At 48.9% G+C, this 23,965-nt stretch overlaps 1 protein-coding gene and 1 long non-coding RNA gene across 6 annotated transcripts; one reads left to right on the forward strand and one right to left on the reverse strand.

Annotated features, from left to right (window-relative positions):
• On the reverse strand, positions 1-5,033 carry LOC142823181 (uncharacterized). The gene is made up of 2 exons (XR_012898473.1): positions 4,895-5,033; positions 1-2,319 (listed from the first exon to the last, which is right to left on the reverse strand). It is a non-coding gene; the product is annotated as an uncharacterized LOC142823181 (long non-coding RNA).
• On the forward strand, positions 4,958-20,932 carry LOC142823145 (uncharacterized). Of its 5 annotated transcripts, XM_075913675.1 has the most exons (4): positions 4,958-5,089; positions 11,751-11,951; positions 18,573-18,683; positions 18,990-20,932. In XM_075913675.1, the coding sequence occupies exons 1-4, from the start codon at positions 5,050-5,052 to the stop codon at positions 20,069-20,071; spliced, it is 1,434 nt and encodes a 477-aa protein (XP_075769790.1). In that variant the 5' UTR covers positions 4,958-5,049; the 3' UTR covers positions 20,072-20,932. The 5 variants fall into 5 exon arrangements, with proteins under 5 accessions (XP_075769790.1, XP_075769793.1, XP_075769792.1 ...); XM_075913678.1 differs by lacking the exon at positions 11,751-11,951; XM_075913677.1 differs by lacking the exon at positions 4,958-5,089 and having other exon boundaries at positions 11,812-11,951; positions 13,967-18,683.
• The last annotated feature ends 3,033 nt before the right edge of the window (positions 20,933-23,965 follow it).

The raw sequence follows: 23,965 nt of genomic DNA on the forward strand, positions 1-23,965 counted from the left end.
TTTACGCGGCTAAACAGACAGTTTTATTGGCCAATAAAAGCAAAGTGAGCCAAACGTGGTCTTAGCAAAGCCGGGTCCAGTAAGACTGGCTAATACAATTAATCCTAGTATTTTATACCCTTAACCAAACAAGTCTGATGTCAGGGCAAGAAATTAAAGAGAACTTTAAAGAGGAATTATTATCAGCATAGAAAGAAACAGGTTAAAAGGGAGTTCGAGCTTCAGCTCAAAATAGTTTATTAACACATTCCAACAGCGCATCCCTCTGGTTTTTTCCCACCTCAGTGAAGGCCAGTTTACTCCCTCGTGCAGACACAAGAAACTGAAATGGCTTTTGTTATAGAGAATGGCTTCTAGCTAAATATGAAATGGTATCTAGGGACAGCGTCTAAAAAGTCATTTATCAGAGGGGTAGCTGTGTTAGTCTGAATCTGCAAAAGCAGTGAGGAGTCCTGTGGCACCTTACAGACTAACTGAAGTATTGGAGCATAAGCTTTCGTGGGCAAAGACCCACTTTGTCAGATGCATCTGGCACCCATAATGAATATTCATAAAATACCCAAAGATTTCTTCCAATTAAAGGTGGTACCTTCAGAAATCTTGGGTGTTAGGCCAAGTTATGGAAAAGGGGTAGTATATCTGGAATGCTTTCATGCCCAAAAGCAGTATTTAGGCCTAGTGATTAGAGAGATTGGGGCTGCAATCTGACGCCTAGTGGAGAGAGAGCAGTCCGTCCCGGATTCTATGAGTATAAGGTCAGAGAAAACTTAGGACATAAGAACATAAGAATAGCCGTACTGAGTCAAACCAAAGGTCCATCTAGCCCAGTAGCCTGTCTGCCGATAGTGGCCAGCACCAGGTGCCCCAGAGAGGGTGGACCGAAGACAATGATCAAGCAATTTGTCTCCTGCCATCCCTCTCCAGCCTCTGACAAACAGAGGCCAAGGACACCATTTTATCCCCTGGCTAATAGCCTTTTATGGACCTAACCTCCATGAAATTATCTAGCTTCTCTTTAAACTCTATTATAGTCCTAGCCTTCACAGCCTCCTCTGACAAGGAGTTCCACAGGTTGACTACACGCTGTGTGAAGAACTTTCTTTTATTAGTTTTAAACCTGTTACCCATTAATTTCATTTGGTGTCCTCTAGTTCTTCTATTTAGGGAACTAATAAATAACTTTTCTTTATTCACCCTCTCCACACCACTCATGCTTTTATAGACCTCCATCATATTCCCCCTCAGTCTCCTCTTTTCTAAACTGAAAAGTCCCAGTCTCTTTAACCTCTCCTCACATGGGACCCGTTCCAAACCCCTAATCATTTTAGTTGCCCTTTTCTGAACTCTTTCCAAGGCCAAAATATCTTTTTTGAGGTGATCACATCTGTACACAGTATTCAAGATGTGGGCATACCATAGTTTTATACAGGGGCAGTAAGATATTCTGGGTCTTATTTTCTATCCCTTTCTTAATAAGTCCTAGCATCCTATTTGCCTTTTTGACCACTGCTTATCTCTATTTCTCTCTTTTGTAATGGCTTTTTTTCCTTTCTTGCTTAAGTCTGCTTTTAGGAATCCTATTAACACTTGCTCCCAGGTCTTCTAGGGGAAGGGAAGCTACCCTTCTCTATTCAATCTTGGGATCTTTGAGAGTGTAGGAATTATTATTATTATTACTATTATTATTATTTGTATACTTAGATACATTTTAAATTAATTGTGTTAATGACATCTTGGGAAGGAATTCAAGTGATTTGTGTTCTTACTGTAGTTTTTACTGTGGTAATCATAATCATTATTCCATTAGCAATAAAACTGTTTTCCATTTCATTCTCTGAGTTAAGGTAGTGGTGTTGTCTCAAGGGCCTGTTGAGCCTCAAGAGGGGGAGCCTTGTGATTCCACAGAATTGTAATCTGGAATAGAGAACGAACTTAGATCTTTCCTGATCAGATTGGCAAGCCTTACCCAACCAAATTTCACAAAACTCTTTCCCAGGCTACAAGAGAGAGGGAGATTTGGGCTTATTTAGTCTACAGAAGAGAAGAAGGAGACGGAGGTTGATAGCAGCCTTCAACTTCCTGAAGGGGAGTTCTGAGGAGGTTGGACAGAGGCTGTATTCAATAGTGACAGATGGCAGAACGAGGAGCAATGGTCTCAAGTTCCAGTGGGGGAGTTCTAGACTGGCTATAGGGCCCATTCTTCCTCTGAGAAATATACAGCCACCTCCACAAAGGTCACTGGCTCGACCACAGCCATTTCCTTTCCCTGGCTCTGCAGGCCATGAGCTGAGCTGGAGACAGACATGGATGTTCTAAAGCCTGTCGGGGAGAAAGGCAATTGGAGACATTTCAAAAGGGACTTTAATCCTTTCCTCACCCCCATTGTCCTCCCACTCTGTCCCTGTGACGTACATGCTAGACTCTGCCACTTTGGGCAAATCCTTCAATTTAGATATTCCATAAACAATACACACAAAGTTAGATCCCAAATCCACATTCATTTAACTCAATACTTGGCTTCGGTTACAGCATTACTGCATCTGCAACAATGGGATTTGGTTCTGAGCTACGCTCTTTTCTAACAGGTGTAAGCTGTCTTGTGCAAGAGCTCCTGTGCAAGAGGGCAGTGTGGACGTGCAGCAGGGGTTTCGTGTGCAAGAAAGCCCTATGGCTAAAATGGCCATCAGAGCTTCCTGGCGCAAGAGAGCATCCACGCTGCCATGAATGCTCTTGCGCAAAAGCACATCTCGCTTATGGCAGTGTGGACATGATCTTGTGCAAGAGTTCTTGCAAGAGTTCTTGTGCAAGAAGCCGCCCGTGTAGACATAGCTAGGAAGAGGAGGAAGGGGAGCAGCACACTGAGCATGTGCATGCTCTCCCCAACACAGGGGCTATGTCTCTTGTGCAAGAGGACGTACGCCTGTTAGAAAAGAGCGTAGCTCTTGCACAAGAAGCCCTCTCTTACCACGTTTTACTGTAAATCTTCTTGCGCAAGAACAAATGGGCAGTGTGGATGCTCTGTGGAAGAACGGCTCTTCTTGCACAATAACCCGCCAGTGTAGACATAGCCAGGGAGAGGAAGAGATGGAAGCCTGTGGCTACATCTAGACTGGCATGATTTTCTGCAAATGCTTTTAACGGAAAAGTTTTCCGTTAAAAGCATTTGTGGAAAAGAGCGTCTAGATTGGCACGGACACTTTTCCGCAAAAGCACTTTTTGCGGAAAAGCGTCCATGCCAATCTAGATGTGCTTTTGCACAAAAAAGCCCCGATCGCCATTTTCGCGATCGGGGCTTTTCTGCGCAAAATAAATCTGAACTGTCTACACTGAACTGGCCCCAAAAGGGACTTTTGCCCAAACGGGAGCAGCATAGTATTTCCACAAGAAGCACTGATTTCAGACAGTAGGAAGTCAGTGTTCTTGTGGAAATTCAAGCGGCCAGTGTAGACAGCTGGCAAGTTTTTCTGCAAAAGCATTTGCTTTTGCGGAAAAACTTGCCAGTCTAGACACAGCCCGCATGTACCCTAGCTTCCCCGACCCTGGCACACTGGGGAGGAGGAGGCTGTGTGGCTTCCCCGACCCTGGCACACTGGGGAGGAGGAGGCTGTGTGGCTTCCCCGACCCTGGCACACTGGGGAGGAGGAGGCTGTGTGGCTTCCCCGACCCTGGCACACTGGGGAGGAGGAGGCTGTGTGGCTTCCCCGACCCTGGCACACTGGGGAGGAGGAGGCTGTGTGGCTTCCCCGACCCTGGCACACTGGGGAGGAGGAGGCTGTGTGGCTTCCCCGACCCTGGCACACTGGGGAGGAGGAGGCTGTGTGGCTTCCCCGACCCTGGCACACTGGGGAGGAGGAGGCTGTGTGGCTTCCCCGACCCTGGCACACTGGGGAGGAGGAGGCTGTGTGGCTTCCCCGACCCTGGCACACTGGGGAGGAGGAGGCTGTGTGGCTTCCCCGACCCTGGCACACTGGGGAGGAGGAGGCTGTGTGGCTTCCCCGACCCTGGCACACTGGGGAGGAGGAGGCTGTGTGGCTTCCCCGACCCTGGCACACTGGGGAGGAGGAGGCTGTGTGGCTTCCCCGACCCTGGCACACTGGGGAGGAGGAGGCTGTGTGGCTTCCCCGACCCTGGCACACTGGGGAGGAGGAGGCTGTGTGGCTCCGGCCTCCCCAGTCCCTGTAGCACTATGAAGGGAGGAAGCCGCATTGCTCCAGCCTCTGGAGTCCCTGGAGCACCAAGGAGAGTAAGTACTAGGGGCAGCAACACTTGCCCCCAGAATGCCTACAGCAGGCATTCTGGGGGTGGAGTGTGAGCGGGATCTTGCCTTCCCCCACCTAGACTGTGGGACACTCATGTCTAGGTGCTTTCACATTTAAAAATCTGGCCTGAAGTGAACATTCAGGAAGCCAAATCTGCCCAAGTGGGCATGTGATGCGCAAGTCACCAGGGCTAGGGTCCGTATTTCCCTGTGTTAAATACTGGACACCTGGTATAATTACTGGATTCAAGTGAGCGCAGAGGCAATCGAGGAGACGGGACCCCCCCATTGACCTCCCCTCTCCTGGCATCGCATCCCCCTGGGGCAGCGCAGGGGGAGATGGGCGGGGGGGGGGCTGTGGGAAATGAAGGGGCAGGGCCGGGGGAGGATACAAAGGGCCCGGGGGGGGAGGGGAGAGAACAAGCCACCGGCTGCCGCCCGGCACCGACTCGCACCGCCCGCTCCGCCGGGCGACAACAACCCCCGGCCTTGGGAGCCGAACCTCGCTGGGTGGGGGCTGGGCCAGGCAGCTCCCGGTCTGAGCTAAGCTCTGGCGCTGGCCTGAGACCGGAGTCACTGACCCGCTGCGCATGCGCAGTCTGTCTGACTGACCCCCCCCCCCATTCCGCTCCGCACCGCTCCTGCCGGGTTCTCACGCGCTCCCTGCCGCTGCGATTGGCCTCTGCGGCTCACGCCGCGGTCACCGCTCATGCGATTCGCGTCCTAAGGGTCGAATTCTGAGGGAGCTGTTTGTGGCGTTACTCGCGCTGCTTCCGCTTCCGGGCTGCGTCATGCGGAAGCAGGAAGGAAGGAAGACTCGGAAGAGCGGAGGTGAGGCGAAAAGGGACGGGAGCGCTGGGGCGCCTCGTCGAGGGCGGGGCAAGTGACGTCTTACATGGGGGCGGGGCCCTGAGCGTGAGCGGGGAGGTTTTGGCCTGGGACTCAAATCACTTGCGGAGTGTGAGTGTGAGTGAGAGAGAGAGAGAGAGAGAGAGAGTCAGAGATCACGTGACACCGACCCCAGGCTGGTGGCTGAGGGAGCCCACCAGGGCTATGTTTACACTCGCGGCTACTTGCCCGAGTAATATGCAAATGAGGCTAAAAGTGGAATATCGCCCAGCCTCATTTGCATCCCTAATGAGCCACCATTTTTTTCCATAAGAGGCTCTTGCGCTACACTGCCCCTTCCTGCGCCAGAAAAACCCTCTTGTGCAACGCCGCGATGCCTATGACTTGAGAGGAAGAACAGCGTTGCGCAAGAGGGGTTTTCTCACACAAGAAGGGGCCGTGTAGACACTCCTTCTTGCGCGAGAGCCTCTTCTGAAAAAAAATGGTGGCTCATTAAGTATGCAAATGAGGCTCAGCGATATTCCATGTTTAGCCTCATTTGCATATTACTCGCACAAGAAGCCTCAAGCGTAGACATAGCCCAAGTGTTTGGTCAGCCACCCTTGTTCTCTTCCTGGTTGTCGCTGGGGGTCGGGGCTGGGAGGGAGTGCTGGGGGGGGGGGGGGGGAGCTGTGACCTGGAGTGGGGGACAGGGGTGTGCAAGTGAGGCTGGTGCCATCTCGCTGAGTTCACTGTAGATCCCATGACACCTCCCTACTTTCAGCAGGTCCCTTATCCTGCTTTCCTAATGTGGGAGCCAGCTCCATCCCTGGGACAGCCTGTGTTGGCTGTCTGGATGCTCCCAGGGTGGGCGGGATTTGAGCCACCACCCTGTGCTCCAGATGCTGACTCCCCAAAGCCACTCCAGAACCCACCTGTGTTGGCCATCTGGCCCTCTCATGGTGGGCAGGACTCAAGCCCACCACCCTGTGCTTCCCCGGCAGATGCCATATTCCCCAGTCCACTCCAGAACCCACCCTACCTTCATACCTTCAGGCATCCCTTATCCTGCCTTCCTAATGAAGGACCTGGAGCAGGGGAGTGGGGCACAGGAGAGGTGTGAGGCCGAGCAATGGGTTTGGGGATGATTCAGGGGAGGATTCTGATGTGGAGGAGGGGAGGGATGCAGAGTATAGGAGGGGGTTGTGACTAGGGTTGTAAGTGACTAGTTGACTATCTGATAAGCAAAAGCCGCTTGGGTAGTCACTTTCCCCCCCTTGCTTCCTCTATCAGAGTCAGCAAAGGAGGGGAGCAGGATTCAATGCTGGGAGGAACCCTGGGGGGCAGGAGCTCCCCGGGCTGCTGTCTCTGATACAGAGGAAGCAGCGCAGGGTGGCATCAGCCTCTGTCTTCAGGAGTCCAAGCTCACCACAGAGGCTGCTGCAGGGAGATCGGACCCCCCGCTAACAGGAACTTCTGCAGCAAAGCAGCCTCTGTCTGGGAGCTTGGACTCTCCTGCAAAGAGCCTCTGATAGAGGCAGCAGCGGAGAGGGGGACAGGTGACTGACTACTTGTTTACATTCTTAGCAGCACTGGAAGCAGATTGCTGTGGCTGCTGCTCTGAGCATTGGGCTAGGCATTGAGTAGTAGCCCTGCTCTGTAGAGGGAGGGAAGAGGCTGCTGTTCCTCCCACTGCCCCAGACTGCCCCAGACTGGGACCTGTAAACCTGCCTCAGCAGGGCCTGAACTGTGCCCTGGGAAGTCTCTTCTGTTGGTCCGTGTGGCTGGGCTCCCAGACTCTTCTGTTGCTTTAGGAGGGGAAGTTGCTCAGGCTGCTCCAGATTCGGGATTGGATTTCTCTGTCATACACTGCTGCTCCCTCCATGCAGCACTGGGAGTCGGGCTGAGCCACTGCTGCTCCCCATGGATTGTGTGCAGCGGCACGGAGAGCCCATCTCCAGTGCACTGTTGTGCCTGGCCAGGGGTTGGAGCCAGCTGTGGGCAGCACTAGGCTCTGCCCGCAGCCTACAGATGAGAAGCAAGCCCTGGGCAAAGGGCTGGGCTGGGCAGTGGCACCATCTGTTGCAGTGCAGGGCCTGAGCAGCCTCCTGCAAACTGAGGCATCTCAGCCCATGTGCTGCTTTTCCTGCTCCTCCTGCCCCCAGGTGACTGGTCTGGCAAATCTAGGGGTGGGGATGAGTCTGTGCAGGGGCCTGCTTCTTAGTGTTGTGCTCTGAATGGCACAGTGTCCCTCGGGGTCTGGACAAGGCAGGATAAGAGGCTTGATAAGATGGACTCTCCTGTTAAATGGGACTAGGTTCAGTGAAATATTTTAGATACAGCCTCGTCAAACACTGGAATGGCCAGACATGGTTTTAGGGTGTAAAAGAACCCTTGATCTGTTTCCGTGTCTGCATAAAGCTTCAAAGGAGTTTGCAAATGTGTCCCACATGGGGGTTGTAGAAGGATGGCTACTTTTAAATCTATTATTGAATGTCCAAGGAAGTTAAAACATTCCCTAATGTGTGTCACTCCCTGGACACTTAATAATGGATTTAAAAGTAGCCATCCTTCCACAAAAGAATTGTATCACCCGATTACTGAAGGAGAGAGCTGAATTGGAGTTAATTTAAAATTCAATATTTTACGATTGACTCAGATGTGAAGTTAAACATTGTTATTAATAGCAGGAAAGCTCTGATACTTGTTTTTGGGTCTAATAATATTACTTTGCTATCAAAGGTATTTGTGTCTGAATGTCTGCAGTCCCCCATATGTGTAGATGTTGTGGAAAAGCAGTTAAAACCAGGTGTGGTCGCTGAAGGTAAGGTTGAGGAAGGGAGGCCCCTCCACTTCTGTTGAGGTCCCACCCCCACCACAGGGAGGCGAGGCAGCGTGCCGCGCACACACGCCAACCCCAACATGGCAATGGGAGGAGTACAGGTGGGTGTGCATGCACAGGGAGAGAGGAGGGCAAGGGGACAAGGCCTGAGCAGGAAGGCATGCAAGTGTGTATCTTTCCTGGGCTTGCCTCCTAAGTCGCACTGGGCCACCAGCACAGCCTCTCTGAAGCTGAAGCGCCATTAACAATCATAGAATCATAGAACTGGAAGAGACCTCAGAAGGTCATCAAGTCCAGCCCCCTGTTCTAGGCAGGACCAATCCCAACTAAATCAACCCAATAGACAAGAGCCACCTGGGAAGATTACGGTGGAGACTGCTTCCAGCGGCTCCTGCTGGCCATGCCCACACCAGCACTGCACCAGCTCCTAGACAGCCCTGCCCAAGACTTTTTCTCTGCAAGTCCCCTACTTAGAGCTCGCAGATCTAGCCCAGGAAAGCAAGCCCTGCTCCAGGGTTACCTATCTGACCCACTCCTGGCACCTTTAGCCTGCAAACCAACCAGCTTGTCAGAGTTAACCAGAATTCCCCCTTTGCATCCTGGGGGCTGTAGTTCCAGTGTGGGTTATCCTGCCCAGGCAGGCAGCGGCTGCAAACTACAACTGCGTGCTGTGTGAGCTGAGCTCTGGCTGGGTGCTTGTTCCTGTCACGGGGTCACCCAGCTGGCCCATGCATGACAGAGGCAGGGAATCTATCAGCAGCATGTGGCAGGGTCCTGCTTATCCTCAGGAAAAGGATGCACAGAGCTTGGCACTATGGGAGTAAGATTGATGCACCATATGCTCCCAGCCTTCCTGGCCCTGGAGCAGTGAGGGGAGCAACACTCCACTCCCAAAATACCTACAGTAGGCATTCGGGGGTAGATTGTGGGCAGGGCCAGGTTGGCCCTTACCCACCTAAGCCACCAGATGCCCATGATTAAAACATTTGAAACTAAAGGAATTAACAGGTTTTTACCCTACTACCATTATTCCATTCCCTTATCAAGGATTTGTCTCCATAGTATGAAGCTAAAGTTGTGAAATTAAATCTTACAAATTATAGAACCTTAAATCTGAGAGCTTTCAATGGTCACTGTGTTCAGTTTAAATATACTGTTTAAAAAAATAGGCTGAGAGCTGACTTGCAGTGTATCAGTCTGTTCATGGAGAGAAACTGCTGGATCTCTAAGGGCTCTTCAGTCCAGTGAAAAATCATAGAATCATAAGGCTGGAAGAGACCTCAGGAGGTCACCAAGTCCAGGCCCCTGCCCAAAGCAGGTCCAATCCCAACCAAATCAACCCAACCAGGGCTTTGTCAAGCCAAAACATACAAACCCCTAGGGATGGAGATTCTACCACCTCCTTAGGTAACCCATTCCAGTACTTCACCACCCTCCTAGTGAAATACTTTTTCCTAAAATGCAAGAAGCCTGGGTAACAAACAGGAAGAATTGGCGGCCCTGGCCCAGTCCAAGAAATACGATTTAATTAGGATAACAGAGATTTGGTGGGATGATTTGCATGACGGGAATGCTGTCATGGAAGTTAAGGGAATGTGGATTGGATAAATGGACGGTAAGATGGATAGAAAGATGGCTAGAAGGCCGGGCCCAGCGAGTAGTGATCAACGGCTCGATGTCAGGATGGCGGTTGGTTTCTAGTGGAGTGCTCCAAGGTTCAGTTCTGGGATCAGTTTTGTTCAAAATCTTTATTAATGACCTGGGTGAGGGGATGGATTGCACCCTCAGCAAGTTTGTGGATGCCACTAAGTTAGGGGGAGAGGTAGATACGCTGGGAAACGGTCCAGAGAGACTTAGACAAATTGGAGGATTGGGCCACAAGAAATCTGATGAGGTTCAACAAGGACAAGTGCGGAGTCCTGCACGTGGGATGGAAGAATCCCAAGCATTGTTACAGGCTGGGGACCGACTGGCCAAGTAGTAGTTCTTCAGAAAAGGACCTGGGGATTACAGTGGACGAGAAGCTGGATATGAATCAACAGTGTGCCCTTACAGTCAAGAAGGCTAATGGCATATTAGATTGCATTAAGAGGAACATTGCCAGCAGATCTAGAGATGTGATTATTCCCCTTTATTTGGCTGTGGTGTGGCTGCATCTGGAGTATTGTGTCCAGTTCTGTGCCCCCCACTACAAAAAGGATGTGGTCGCATTGGAGAGGGTCCAGCAGAGGGCGACCAGAATGATTAGGGGGCTGGAGCATATGACCTACGAGGAGAGGGTGAGGGATTTGGGTCTATTTAGTCTGCAGAAGAGAAGAGTGAGGGAGGATTCTTCCATCCCAAGTGCAGGACTCTACACTTGTCCTTGTTGAACCTCATCAGATTTCTTGTGGCCCAATCCTCTAATCTGTCGAGGTCACTCTGGACCCTATCCCTGCCCTCAAAGGTTATCTACCTTTCCTCCTAGCTTAGTATCACCCGCAAACTTGCTGAGGGTGAAATCCATCCCCTCATCCAAGTCATAAATAGAGATGTTGAACAAAACTGGTCCAAAAACTAATTCTTGAAGCACTCCGCTAGAAACTGACCGTCAATCTGACATTGAGCCATTAATCACTACTACAAAATGTCTCTGTATGAAAAAAATAACTGAAAGTTGAAGCCAGACAGTTTCAGACTTTGAAGGAAGCACAGATGTTTGATAGAGAAGATGACTAGCTGCTGAATCAAATGATAAAGAAATGGTGGATTCTCCATCTCTTGATGTCTTTGAGCAATACTTGATGACTTTCTAGAAAATATGCTTTGGGGGAAATAAAGGTTTGTCCTGGGCTAACAAGATTAAATACAGATTGTGACACAGATGAGATCAGAATATGTGAAATAATGATCCTGCCTAATCCTGAGAATCCAAAAACTTAGGACCTCACTCTGTAAAGACTCAGCAGGTCTTTTAACTTCAGTCATCTTAGTGGTCCCCATGACTTCATTAAATCTCTCTTCTTGTAGAGGGTTTATTAAGTCTGTCAGTTTAGTCCTGATGAGAGAGTCTAGGTCTATGTTGTAATTAAATGAATGAAGACTAAGGGTTTTAACTGAAGGAGCCTAAATTTAGACACTCCACTCTATGTTCAGACAGGTGAATATGTGGCTTCTTTATTGGAAACATTGGGTGCTCAGAACCAAATCCTATTGTTGCAGATGCAGGAATATAGAAACTCATGCCATATATTGAGATAAATGAGTATGGATTTGGGATCTGACGTGTGTGTTGTTTATGGAATATCTAAACTCTAAGGCTGTGTCTACACTGGTCACTTATTCCAGAAAATCAGCCGCTTTTCCGGAATAACTTGCCAACTGTCTACACTGGCCCCTTGAATTTCCGGAAAATCACTGACGTTCTACTGTAAGAAATCAGCTGCTTTTCCAGAAATACTATGCTGCTCCCGTTCGGGCAAAAGTCCTTTTTCCAGAAAACTGTTCCGGAAAAGGGCCAGTGTAGATAGCAAAAATGACGATCGGGGCTTTTTTGCGGAAAAGCACGTCTAGATTGGCCACGGACGCTTTTCCGGAAAAAGTGCTTTTCCAGAAAAGCATCCTGCCAATGTAGACGCGCTTTTTCCAGAAATACTTATAACGGAAAACTGTTCCGTTTTAAGCATTTCCGGAAAAGGGTGCCAGTGTAGACGTAGCCTCAGATTTGCCCAAAATGGCAGAGTTTAGCATGTGTGTCAGGGAAAGAGTCTGGGGAGAATGGGAGCATGGAAAGGATTAAAGTCCCTTCTGAAATGTCTCCAATTATCCTTCTCCCTCTGACAGGTTGCAGAACACCCATGCCTTGCTCCAGCTCAGCCCCTGGCCTGCAGAGCCAGGGAAAGGAAATGGCTGTGGCAGAGCCGGTGAGCTTCGAGGAGGTGGCTGTGTATTTCTCTGAGGAGGAATGGGCCCTGCTGGACCTGGGTCAGAGAGCCCTCTACTGGGATGTGATGCAGGAGAATTATGAGGCTGTGAGCTGGCTGGGTAAGGATTCCTGTCTCCTTGGAAGCTGGCAGGGGAGTGAGCGGGGAGGGCTCTGGAGCAGCTGGGCTGGGTTTGGTTCTGGGTCCCTCAGTGTCCCCCCCCCCATGTCAGGAGTATCAACCCCAATAATCCTGGCCTGTGTGCGAGAGACTTTCCTCTCCTCTCCATGCTCCCTCCTAAGGAAAGCAGGTTCAGGGACCTGCTCTTGCAATGGTGCTGCTCTTCCCACAGCCAAGGTCTCAATGTGCTTCCCCACCATATTGCCCCTGTTGTGCCTTGGCTGGAAGTGTCAGTGGAAGGGCCCAGGCAGAAATGGCAGGTACCAGAGTTCTGGAGCTGGATCCGGCTGTTGTTAGTGCCTGCAGTGTACCCCTCGTGCTAGCATGCTGAACCTCTGGACAGAGGGTGCAGTTCCTGGAGTCATTTCTTGCCAGTGGATGATCTCTGTGACATGCCGGGGCTGAGGAAGGATGGATGAAGTAGTTCACATTCTGCAGGCATTCTGTGGGAGTAGCTCTGTCGTAGATAAACATGGGCAGAGATCTTCTTGCATTGTAGACAAAAGTTCAGGTTTCCCTTTGAAAATTTTGTCTTTTTTCTCTCTGGGGCTCGTTTGTCTCAGTGCAATAGAGATAACCACTTCATCTGTCTTGTCTTTTTAGGATGAAATATCTTTGGTCATGGACTTTTTCTTCCTCTGTGAATGTCTAGCTTCAGACTCCTGCACTGCTGCAGACTTCCTGTGTAGTCTTGGTCAAGTCACTTAAACTGTGTCCTGTTCCCTGTCTCTGCGGTACCTATTATAGTATGTCCTGTTTTACAGGGCTGGGGAAGGATAAATACATTAAATAGGGAGATACTCAGCTCTGTATAAGCACTCCAATAGCACAATGGGATCCAAATTTACATCAGAGCTCCCAGGTGCTGCTATGTCTGCTAATCTTTGCTTCCCATAGTGGCTGCAGTGCTGTATGAATTTCTGCTGGTGCCACAGAGCATTGTTATGGCTGCTCGTTTGAACTAACCATTTATATCCATTATCCATCCCCCTGATTTACACAAGAATCAGTGTGTTCCTCTGTCATCTCCTAGGAGTGTGTCTGCAGTTACTACAGCAATCAGTGTATTTTATATCCTCTTTCCCCATGCTGACGTGGTTAGCTGGTACCTAGTGTGCGTCCATTCTGCTGTGGAAGAAAACAAACCTTCATTCTGTGTTTTTAAGCAACAGGTAACCAGAGGCAGTTTATTCAAGCAATATTGCAAGGGAAGCCGGATTCGGACGGAGTGGGGGGGGAGACTTCCCCCAGGCAGATCTTCCAATACAAACAGTTATGAAGTGGCTTATATACTTTCCCATTACATGTACCAACAGCTAACAGTCATCTCCCTGCCCACACAATTCCCTTCAGATGCTACCTTATCTCAAGGTTACTTGCTGGAGTCAGCATTCCATCCGTATCTCCGAAAGCAAGGCGAGAGGCGAAGGCAGCGTCTTATTACAGCTCTCATGTTGTCAAGAGTCAGAATTAGCCTGACTTTTGCTAACAAGACTAAGATGGCTGCATATGAATCCTCTTATTCCCTTTTTCCTGCCTCCACACTGCTATGGCCAGGCCTGTTCTGGTTCCCAGATGTTGGTTAATACTGTTATGCAGAAGGCTCTAGCAAGGCCTTCTTTCCCCTCCTTTTTGTGACTTTCCTGGACAGGGTTTACATATAATTTTGGAAAAGCATGAACTGAAAATATGCACTGGGCTAAATGCTGTTTCCAGGCCATTTTGCTTTACCATGCAGACATTCATGTCCCATATGTCCAGTGAACAGGTTTTTCCCATAAAGTTGTTTTCAGTTATCCAATGTTGCATTCTCAGGACTGAGTTTTGATAACTAGACACTGAACAGGATGGTTTGGAATAACATCTGACTCAAGATGCAATATTACTGACCCAGGTTCCAGAATACATCCTCTGCCATGTTCTCGGCCTGCAGTAATATGTGGCCTTCTTTACCAGAATGAAAGGGATGCTGATGAGGAGGCTTGAAGATTTGTGGAGCCATATGTGGGCAGTAAATTGATACAAATGTGAAGGCAAAAGTGCAGCAAGAGTCTCAAGAGGTACTGAAGGAGAAAGAAAAGGGGCTATAACCCTGGCATACTCTAGATACAGACAGACCTGAGCCCTGGGTCTCCCTCTGGCCCAGAACTAACAAGTGCCAGGGAAGGATGAAAATGGAGTCAGCAACACGCCCGTGCTCCATGACAGAGCCCAGCCAACTGTAATTCCTGCTGGGCTGGGGAGTGAAGGTGGAACACAGGCTGGCCCACCAGAGCACCTCATCCTGAAGAGGAGGCAGCATGTCCAGCCAGTGCGTGTCTGGGCAGGACACGTGTCCAAGGGAATGACTAGGGGCAATGTGAGTGTGCGGAGCTTCTCTGGGGATTGAACAGAGACTCTCAATGACTCAGCTGAAATGGGAAGATCAGAGTGATGTGTGGGAGCTACTGTGGCAAAGGCCTGACATCAGTCACCAGCGACCTAAGTGATAGGGGCAGGTGGGGAAGTCCTTGACTGAGAACAGCCGTAGGGGCAGGGCAGCCTTTACCTCCTAGAGGACATGTTGTGACAACGGTGCTATATACAGGGCAAGCACACTGGGATCCACCCAATTCTGCCAACCATAATCCAAAAGGTCACTGACATTAGAGACACCAGCCAAAGCCAGCCTCTGTGGCACTCAAAGAACCTCCACCCCCTGTGCCACAAGATAGGTCTGTGCAAGAGGAGTTCACAGGAGATCTCTGCCCTTGGGCCATCAGGCAGATCTGGTTGCAGAGACCAGCTTTCAGGAGCTGAGGAGATCTCTGCCTCTCTCAGAGATTTCAGAGGTGACTTCTCAGAGGGAGGACAGCAAGCTACTGGAGGTATCAGAAATATGGGAGGCAGTGAAGGCATACTTAAAATCTCAAAGACTAAAATAGTAAAGACTATGAAAGTGGCCCTTCTCCATTCTGCCACTGCCCATTTGTTCCTCAGACATTTCCTTAGAAGTTCCTCTGGCCTACCAGTGGAATGGTGGTTCTGCTGTGTGGGTCGCTAGAGGGGGTTGGTGAATGCAGGGAGCACAGGACCCTCTGGTGAGTTCATGGCAAGCTACTGCTGACATCCCCACTGCTCTGTGGGGCAGCGACGGAAACCCTTGGGGTTACTGGGTTAGTTGCTACTGTGGTCTCATGCTGGCAGGAGCAGCCATTGCCGAGGGCAGCCCTGGAACCCTGGGTGGGCTGCTGCTGCAGTAGCTGCTTTTCTGGGCAGCCCCTCCTTTGCTGGATTGCTCTGCTGCTGCTATTCTGTAAGCAGAATGGTGAACGCTCCCAGTGCTCTAGATAAACCACCCCCAGGAGAGGCGTAGCTCACAGCACTGAGAGCGTATTTACACTGGTGCTTCACAGTGCTGTGACTTTCTTTGCCCAGAGAGTCCATGCTGAGTAGCCAGAGTGACAAGCTATAACTGGTTTTGGGCATCCAGGGCGATCACCAGGTCTGCATCCCACAGGGCTGCTCAGAGATTGGTCAATCCAGAGAGAAAAGTCTGGTGTAGAAAACTCTTGCCCTTTATCTTGTCTGCTCTAGAACCATAAGAGCAGCACTGTCCTCGTCTAGAAGATGGGTGATTTTTTTTCCTCTTCCTCTTCTCCAAAGCTCGCAAGAAGTAGCCACAATACATCCCCTAAAGTTGCTCGATACATCAGTAGATAAATGCAACATGGGCTCACTGTTCGTCCATGACCCAGAGTTCTTCCCATTTCTCCCAGAATTCTCTGCAGAGCAGAGATTCTCAGGATCAGGAGCCACGTATCTTTCAACCTCCATGTCATGATTAGACAGTGAGGCAGCCAGGCCATGGCAATGTGCACTCAGCTACTCTTGCTGCTGGACATAAAAACTGGCCTCCTAGCTTCCTCAGCCAGCCAGGCAGGGCAGGTCAGAGGCAGCCTGGCCCACCTCTTAGGCAGCAGGAGTGCTGGGCAGGTGCAGCTGCAGGGCCTTATTGTTGACCTTGGTCCCCAGGGCAATCTCAGTAGGACAGCATGACACACGCCTTCCTTGCTCCTCCCCATCACTGAGCCGAGGGAATTATGTCTCTACCCTGGCCAAGCCAGCCTACCCCCCAAAACCAACCTCCTCCTACTGGGCATTCCTACAACACCAGCAAGCCAGCCTGAGCTGCTCAGCTAGTAGGAGGGTGTCACTGTGCCTCAGTGGTCGCAACTGGGAATAACAAATTCAAGACAGATTGCTGAGAAATATTCTCCCATAAAGATATACCCCATCAGCAACAAAAGCAAACTTCTGTCTCATCTCACTGGCTAACCAGACTCAGAAATGCAGTTTCCTTAAGTATTCCAGTCCTTGTTTCAGTACCCAGTCACTAGCCTTAATGAGGAGTGGTCATTTAAAACCAGTTTCAATAACCAAAGGAGTCTCCTGTTTCCAAAGGACCAGCCATATGCGCAGGTCAATAAATAACTCAGATTTTACCCCAAGATTACACATTTGCCAATTCTATCTGATGTCCAGTGGTTTCTTTGCTTTCCCCAAATATAACTCTCACTTCTTTCTCTTCTCGTGCACTCAAATATGGACACACATTGCAACATTCTTGGATCAGGTTTGAATTGGTGACAAAATAAGCCACTAGTTTAAATGTCTGGGTGCTTCCGAAAGATTGGACAGTCATCTCTCCTTGGTTAGAATGCTCCTATTAGTATACATCCATAGTCCAGCGATTAGAACAGGGAAGAAGCTAAGTAGAGTTGTTTCACTAGCCTTTGATTGCTCTCTGGTATGTGGATGACAGGGTTCCCTCTATTTTTTCATCTATGTGTGAGATACATGTTATGTACCCTGACACTTGCTGTTGTGCACCAGCAGTAGAAATAAAAAAATCTAGATTTAATACAAATTTTTAAAAAGTCACCATTGTGTATGTGAACAGAGACTGTGTATATATGTGTGTGTATGAGAGAGAGAGACACTGTGGGTATCTTCATGGGTGACTCAGATTGTATGTGAGGGAGAGAGGGATAAAGACTCCATGCTGGCTGTTGCTGGGTAAGTTACAGAGAAACTCCATCCACTGTCTCTTTACTGCAAGTAGTCCTGCTCTGTGTGAGTGTCTATGCTATGGGTTAAGATCAATTAAGAGATGCAACTTCAGCTATGTAAATTGCAAAGCTTAAGTCAAAGTACCTTAACTTGGTTTTTGGTGCTATCCACACTGCAAGAAGTCTCCCTTCAACTTCCCTTACTCCTTGTGGAAGCAGGACTACTAGCATTGAATGCAGTCCCCCTTTCAGTTCGAATTAGCATGTCTTCATTCCACTCACTGTTTCAAACCCTGAAAGATCAACAGCGGCAGCTTCAGTCATCTCTGTAGTGTACATTACCCTGTGTGTATGAGAGAGAGTCACACTTTGAGTTGGCTGCTAGAAACATCTCACGAACAGAGCATTGCTTCTGTAAGATAGGCAGGCTGTCACCATTCAGACACAACAGCAACCATGTTTGACATACAGGAATATGGTCCATATTCATAACTCAAGGTACAAAATGATGCACATATAATATAAGATAATCACAGTCACCACATCAGAACGTTCTCATTGACACCACACAGGACACATAATGCAATTGTGTAATAGTGGTATCACAATGACGTACATGGACATATTTTAATCCTATAACATCAAAGAGTGATCTTTGCAGCAGTAAACAATGGCCCAAGAAGGGGTCTGGCTGAAAGTGTGAGGAATGCACTCACAAGATGGAAAAATATGAATTGTAGATTCTGTGCAGCCAAGAGGGGCAACAAATGGGAGGCCTGGCTGGGAAACCACACAAGGAGGCTGCTACTGTTGCCACCGGCAGAGTAGAACTGAGGTAGCAGAGAGGAAATCAGATGCAGCAACAGCTAAAGGTCACCATGGTCAGCTGTGGGAGTGGCCCATCTAGTCCAGGCAGTTGGGGTCAGGAGTCTGGAGTATAGGCAGAGTCTGAAACAGCCAGCCAAGGATTCACCTCACTGCTGAGACAACTTCCTTCTGGTTCAAATAGAGCATCTGAACCAAAGAGCAGGGTGAGCCGAGCCCCCCAGTCAGGAGCTTTGTGCACAGACTCTTGGGGAGCTAGAGCTCTGCTGGGCCCTTTCTGTCCAAGTCTGAATGACCTTCCATGTGGCAGCTGCAGTCTGAGCCCTGCCTGTGGGCCTTGGTGTCAGACCTGCCAGCCCTCACTGGAGCTCCCCTTGTGAGCAGTGTGTTCTTGTCCTGCCCTGGAATGTGGGGGAAGGAATGGGCCATGACAGAAACTTAGTTGTACCTTAGAGAGTGCAGCAGAGTGCTCTGCTCCCTTGAGGAATAAGCTGGGCCATTCCTGAGGCAGGGGGAATACACCTTTACTGCAGGTGGGTGTGTCATGGGATCTTATGCCATCCAGAACCCAGTTTCTGTCAGGTGGGGAAGGAGCCTCTCTGGGTGGGTGACTCATATTGTGAAAATATTAATGGCACATACCTTAATGAACGAGATCAGCACTTGGTTAATTGCTCTCCGAGCAGGATTTCCAGTCTCCAAAGCTAATGTGATCTCCTGGGTGAAGCAAGCGGAGGAGCTGAGGAAATCAGATGTACAGGGCTTTGGAGGAGGGATCATCAGTGACACCCATGCAGGTGAGCAATCAGCTAAACTGATTCAGAAACCAATTTCTGTCTTCTCAAAGCAGATGTTACTTACGCAGTTTCATTAAATCTAACTGAATCTTTGACTTGTCTTCAACTCCAGTCAGAGATGTGGAGGAGGGATGGATGCAGTGCTGTAGGTAAGAGTTGTGAGGGAGGAGGATGAACTGAGCTTATGATTATTCACCCTTCCCAGTCATTATTTGAGTGTGTCCCTTCCTTTTCTGTTCCCATTTCAGAGTTTTCCTTTCAGCTCAGCATAGAGAATGACTCCTGTCTGGATTCTCTCTATCTCAGCAGGTGACAGGACAGTGAGTGAGAACAACGAGGAGAGTCTTCATCAGGAAGGACCAGAGCAAATGGCTCCACGAGGGATATTATTGAGAATATCTGAAGGGCATGTTTCTCAGAGTTCTGAGCAGGGAGAGACCTATGAGAGTCAGTATGCCCCAGAAAGGCATCAACGAAACCATCCGGTGCAGGGACAGTGTAAATACAGTCAGAGGAGCAGAGGAGCAAAAAGAAACAAAGAAATCATTCAGCTTCTTCAAGAGGCACCCTACACTTGCAGTGACTGTGGGAAAATCTTCCAACGGAGACAGGCCCTAATTGTACATCAGCGAATCCACACAGGAGAGAAACCATTCAACTGCTCTGAGTGTGGTAAAAGCTTTCGTGTGAGCTCACACCTTGTTACCCATTGGAGAACACACTCAGGGGAGAAACCCTTTGACTGCTCTGACTGTGGGAAAAGCTTCAGTCGGAGGTCAAGTCTTGTTAGTCATCAGAGAATCCACACAGGAGAGAAACCCTATATCTGCTCTGACTGTGGGGAAAGCTTCAGTTTGCGCTCAAGTGTTGTTATTCATCAGAGAACTCACACAGGAGAGAAACCCTTCAACTGCTCTGCATGTGGGAAAAGCTTCAGTCAGTATACAAACCTCATGCAACATCAGAGAATCCACACAGGGGAAAAACCCTTTGATTGTTCTGTGTGTGGGAAAAGTTTCTGTGGTCGCTCAGGCCTGATTATACATCAGAGAATTCACACAGGGGAGAAACCCTTTGACTGTTCTGACTGTGGGAAAAGTTTCAGTCAGCACTCAAGTCTTATTAATCATCAGAGAATCCATACTGGAGAGAAACCCTTCAGCTGCTCTGACTGTGGTAAAAGCTTCAGTCGGCGCTCAAGTCTTATTATTCATCAAAGAACCCATACTGGAGAGAAACCCTTTGACTGCTCTGACTGTGGGAGAAGCTTCAGTCGGCGCTCAAATCTTATTATTCATCAGAGAACCCATACTGGAGAAAAACCCTTCAACTGCTCTGACTTTGGGAAAAGTGTACCTATGAGCCCACACAGGAGAGAAACCATTTGAATATTTGGACTATGGGAAACGTTTTAGTCAGCGCTGAAGCCTTAGTAAACATCAGATAATACATGTAAGAGAGACACCCTTTGACTGCGGCAAAAGCTGCTGTCAGTGCAGATCTTGTTAGACATAGGAAAATTCACACAAGAAAGAAACCTTCAACTGCTCTGACTTGTAAAACCTTCAGTCAGAACCCAAACATCATTGAATATCAAAGACTCAACAGAAGCGAGAACCCTTATGACCCAAGTCCCCTTTAAGCTGCTTCGCCTTGTGGCTGTGCAGAAGTCTATTAAATGCCATGTAAGTACTTAGGGCTGTGGCAGGGAGCCCCAGCCCACATCTGTCATGGCTGAGGGATAATTGACTATGGCAGGAAGAGGTGCCTCTCTCTGCCCTTCAGGGCAGCACATGAGCTGTGGGAGAGAGCTTGTGGGAGTCTTCTCTCCCTAATGGGATACACCTCAAACCCTTCATCTTTGGTGTACCCCAGAACCCACAGTCCGATCTGGAACCCTCACATCCCTGTTCTCCTACTCTGTCCCAGCCCTGCGCCCCCTTCCTATAATCCAACCACCTCCACCACATGAATTTTCTTCTGTGAACCAATATGGTGTGTCATGCTTTCCCTCCATTTTGGTGCCCATAACAATTTCATTCTGCAAATGTGTGGGAAAGATTAGATGGAACACTGTGAATAATTGCCCTAAGTGTGAGAAAAGCTTCAGTGAATGCTCACACCCTATTGCACATCAGACAGTTCACACAAGACTGAACCCCTATAACTGCTCTGACTGGGTATGTCTACAGTACCACCCTAGTTTGAACTAGGGTGGTTAATGTAGTCATTCGAAGTTGCAAATGAAGCCTGGGATTTAAATATTCTGGGCTTCATTTGCATCTTGCCAGGCGCCGCCATTTTTAAATCCCCGTTAGTGCGGACTTTGTGCCCGCGGCTACACGCGGCACGGAGTAGGTAGTTCGAATTAGGCTTTCTAATTTGAACTACCTACTCCGTGCCGTGTGTAGCTGCGAGCATGGAATCCGCACTAACGGGGATTTTAAAATGGCGGCGCCCGGCAAGATGCAAATGAAGCCCAGAATATTTAAATCCCAGGCTTCATTTGCAACTTCGAATGACTACATTAACCACCCTAGTTTAAACTAGGGTGGTAGTGTAGACATACCCATACTGAGCAAAGGTTCAGTTTGAGCTGATATCTCATTGAACATTTGTCAAGAGAGAAAAATGACAGATGTGTGAGCAGAAAAAGCTTTAGTCAGTGCTCATACATTGTCACATTAGAGAACCCAAAGATGAGAAGGACCTTATTATAATATAACAGGGTTTCTAGCAGCATCACTTAGAGGATCAAATCAGGTGAATTGCTTAGAGACAGGGCTACTTACAGCCCAAGACTGGGGGCCCTCCATTGTAAGGCACCAAGGCACAAAGAGGACTTCTATGTGCCACACTGGCCAGTAAATAGACACACAAGACCTTCCCTTAGACATGCCAGCTTTTCCTGTGCCATAACTAGCACCACACTTTACACAAATGAGAGGTTATGAAAACCCATCCAAATCCGAGCAGGTTCTTCTTACCACAAAGGACCAGCCCCATTCCCAGGTCAATTTATACCTTAAATCTTACCCAAAAGGGTATGTTGTGCCAATCCTGTAGGCTCTAAAGGTTTATTAAAGAAAGAAAAAAGATTTAGAGTAAAAATGTTAAAGGAAACAATTACACACACCAGTTTCAGTGTTTCTGATGCAGACTTGTAGCAGAAATGGAATAAACTGCTATCTTAAGTCTCTGATTACATTCTCTGTTTGGATGGGTCTTCTGTCCTTTATAGACTCAATTCATAGCAAAGATGTTCCTGAAGAGTGTGTGAGAGAGGTGGGGGTGTGCTTAGCTTCTACTCTGCCTTAGGCCTTGCTTCTAACTCAATATGCAAACCTGCAAACTCCCTCCCTTATCCCACCCATTTTGTTGGGTATAAATCAATTAAGGTGGTCAGATATAAATGATTAGATAATCATCATATATATAGTAGCCCAATGTCTGTGACTATAATGCTGAAATTCTGGCTGTTCCCTCTGGGCGGCGCTGTTGCCTCCCACCGTGGCACTCGGTTGACTTCTGCGCAGCCCAGCCCCCCTACACCTTCCACTGTGGCGTTCCACTGACTTCTGCGCCACTCAGCCTGGCTGCCGCGGGGGAGCCCAAATGGCCATTTGCTTTGCTTGCTCCCCTGTGGTGGCCCAGCTGAATGGTGCAGAAGTCAGCCGAGTACCACGGCGGGAGGTGAAGGGGGGCAGAGTGGTGATGTGCGGTGTGACAGCAGCTCCAGGCCCTGCCCCCTGGCTGTGACCAGACCCTGGCTGGGGGGAGGGCGGGGGAAGGAGGAGAAGGGGAAGGTGGAAGACAACTGGGAGGCTGCAGGATCAGTGCTGGGGTGAAGGGAAACGGTGCGGGGGGGGGGCAGCTGAAGCTCATAGGCAGCCAGGTTCCACTGCTCCTCATGCAGGAGGAGGAGGAGGAGAAGAGAAAGAGAGATGGAGAGAGAGGCAGGAGATGAAGGAGAGCTGAGGGGGGGGAGGCAGTAGGAGGAGGGGAGAAAGAGAGAGACAGAACGAGAGACTGGAGGCTCAGGAGAGAAGACGAGATAGAAAGGGAATAGGATGTGGAGAAGAGACCGGAAAATCCCCTTTTATGATGGGCTCATTGGCTAGTTACAATATATTAGGACTGACTGCATTAGTTAAATTAATTAAATTTCAGTAGAATGATTGGTTAAGGTATAGCTGAGAATAGTAATCTGTACATTGGGGAAAACAGGAAGTGGGTGGGAAAAAAGTAAAGGAAACTGGATTTATGTTTGCTGAAGGCTAACCTCAATAAACATCAAAGTGTTTGCATCTCTCAACTTCAGCTATTGCTATTCTATTCGCACATGGGAAGGGCCAGGGAAATAGGAAGGTGAAGGAATAAACCCGCTAACAGATTCCTGGGGGCTTAATTCCTATCTTGTCATCACTTAGGATGTCAAGGATGTCCCCACTCCGGGGCTACATTTACACTGCAGGCTTCTTGCGCAAGAACTGTTTTGCTCAAGAGTTCTTGTGCAAAAGGTCTTTCACAAGAGCGTGTCCACACTGCCATGGGCTTTTGTGCAAGAGACGTGGTTTTGTGCCAAAGCGTCCATGGCAGTGTGAAACAAAAGACAGGACTATGCAGCACTTTAAAGACTAACAGGATGGTTTATTAGGTGATGAGCTTTAGGTTTATTAGGTGAAAGCTCATCACCTAATAAACCATCTTGTTAGTCTTTAAAGTGCTGCATGGTCCTGTCTTTTGTTTCAGCAAGACCAGACTAACACGGCTACATCTCTATTACTATTCTACATGGTAGTGTGGATGCTCTCGTTCACAAGAAAGCTCCGATGGCCATTTTAGCCATAGGGCACTCTTGTGCAAGAAATTCATGTTGCCTGTCTACACTGCCTTCTTGTGGAAGAGCTCTTGCGCAGGAAGGCTTATTCCTCGGGGGGAGAGGAATAACTCTTCCGGAAGAAGCCCTGTTTTCCGATGCTGTACTATAATTTTACTTGTGCAACAACGCGCATACAGTGAAGATGCTCTGCAAGTTTTTGCGCAAGAATGGCCATTGTGCAAGAAGCCTGCAGTGTAGACGTAGCCTTCAGTGCAGACCAGATGCTTTTCTGCAATGCGCTTTGGTCCAAACTTACTACTGTACAGAAGGCCTGTGATCTGCTGGAGGGGAAGGGGGAAATTAGATGATCAAACTCTCCTCTGGCCTTACAGTCTGCAACTCTCTGCAAACTGTGTGTGGCACTGAGCAGCCTCTGATGTTTCCATGTGCAACCTGCTTG

The sequence above is a fragment of the Pelodiscus sinensis genome, chromosome 32 (assembly GCF_049634645.1).
Source record: "Pelodiscus sinensis isolate JC-2024 chromosome 32, ASM4963464v1, whole genome shotgun sequence".
Taxonomy (NCBI): Eukaryota; Metazoa; Chordata; order Testudines; family Trionychidae; genus Pelodiscus; species Pelodiscus sinensis.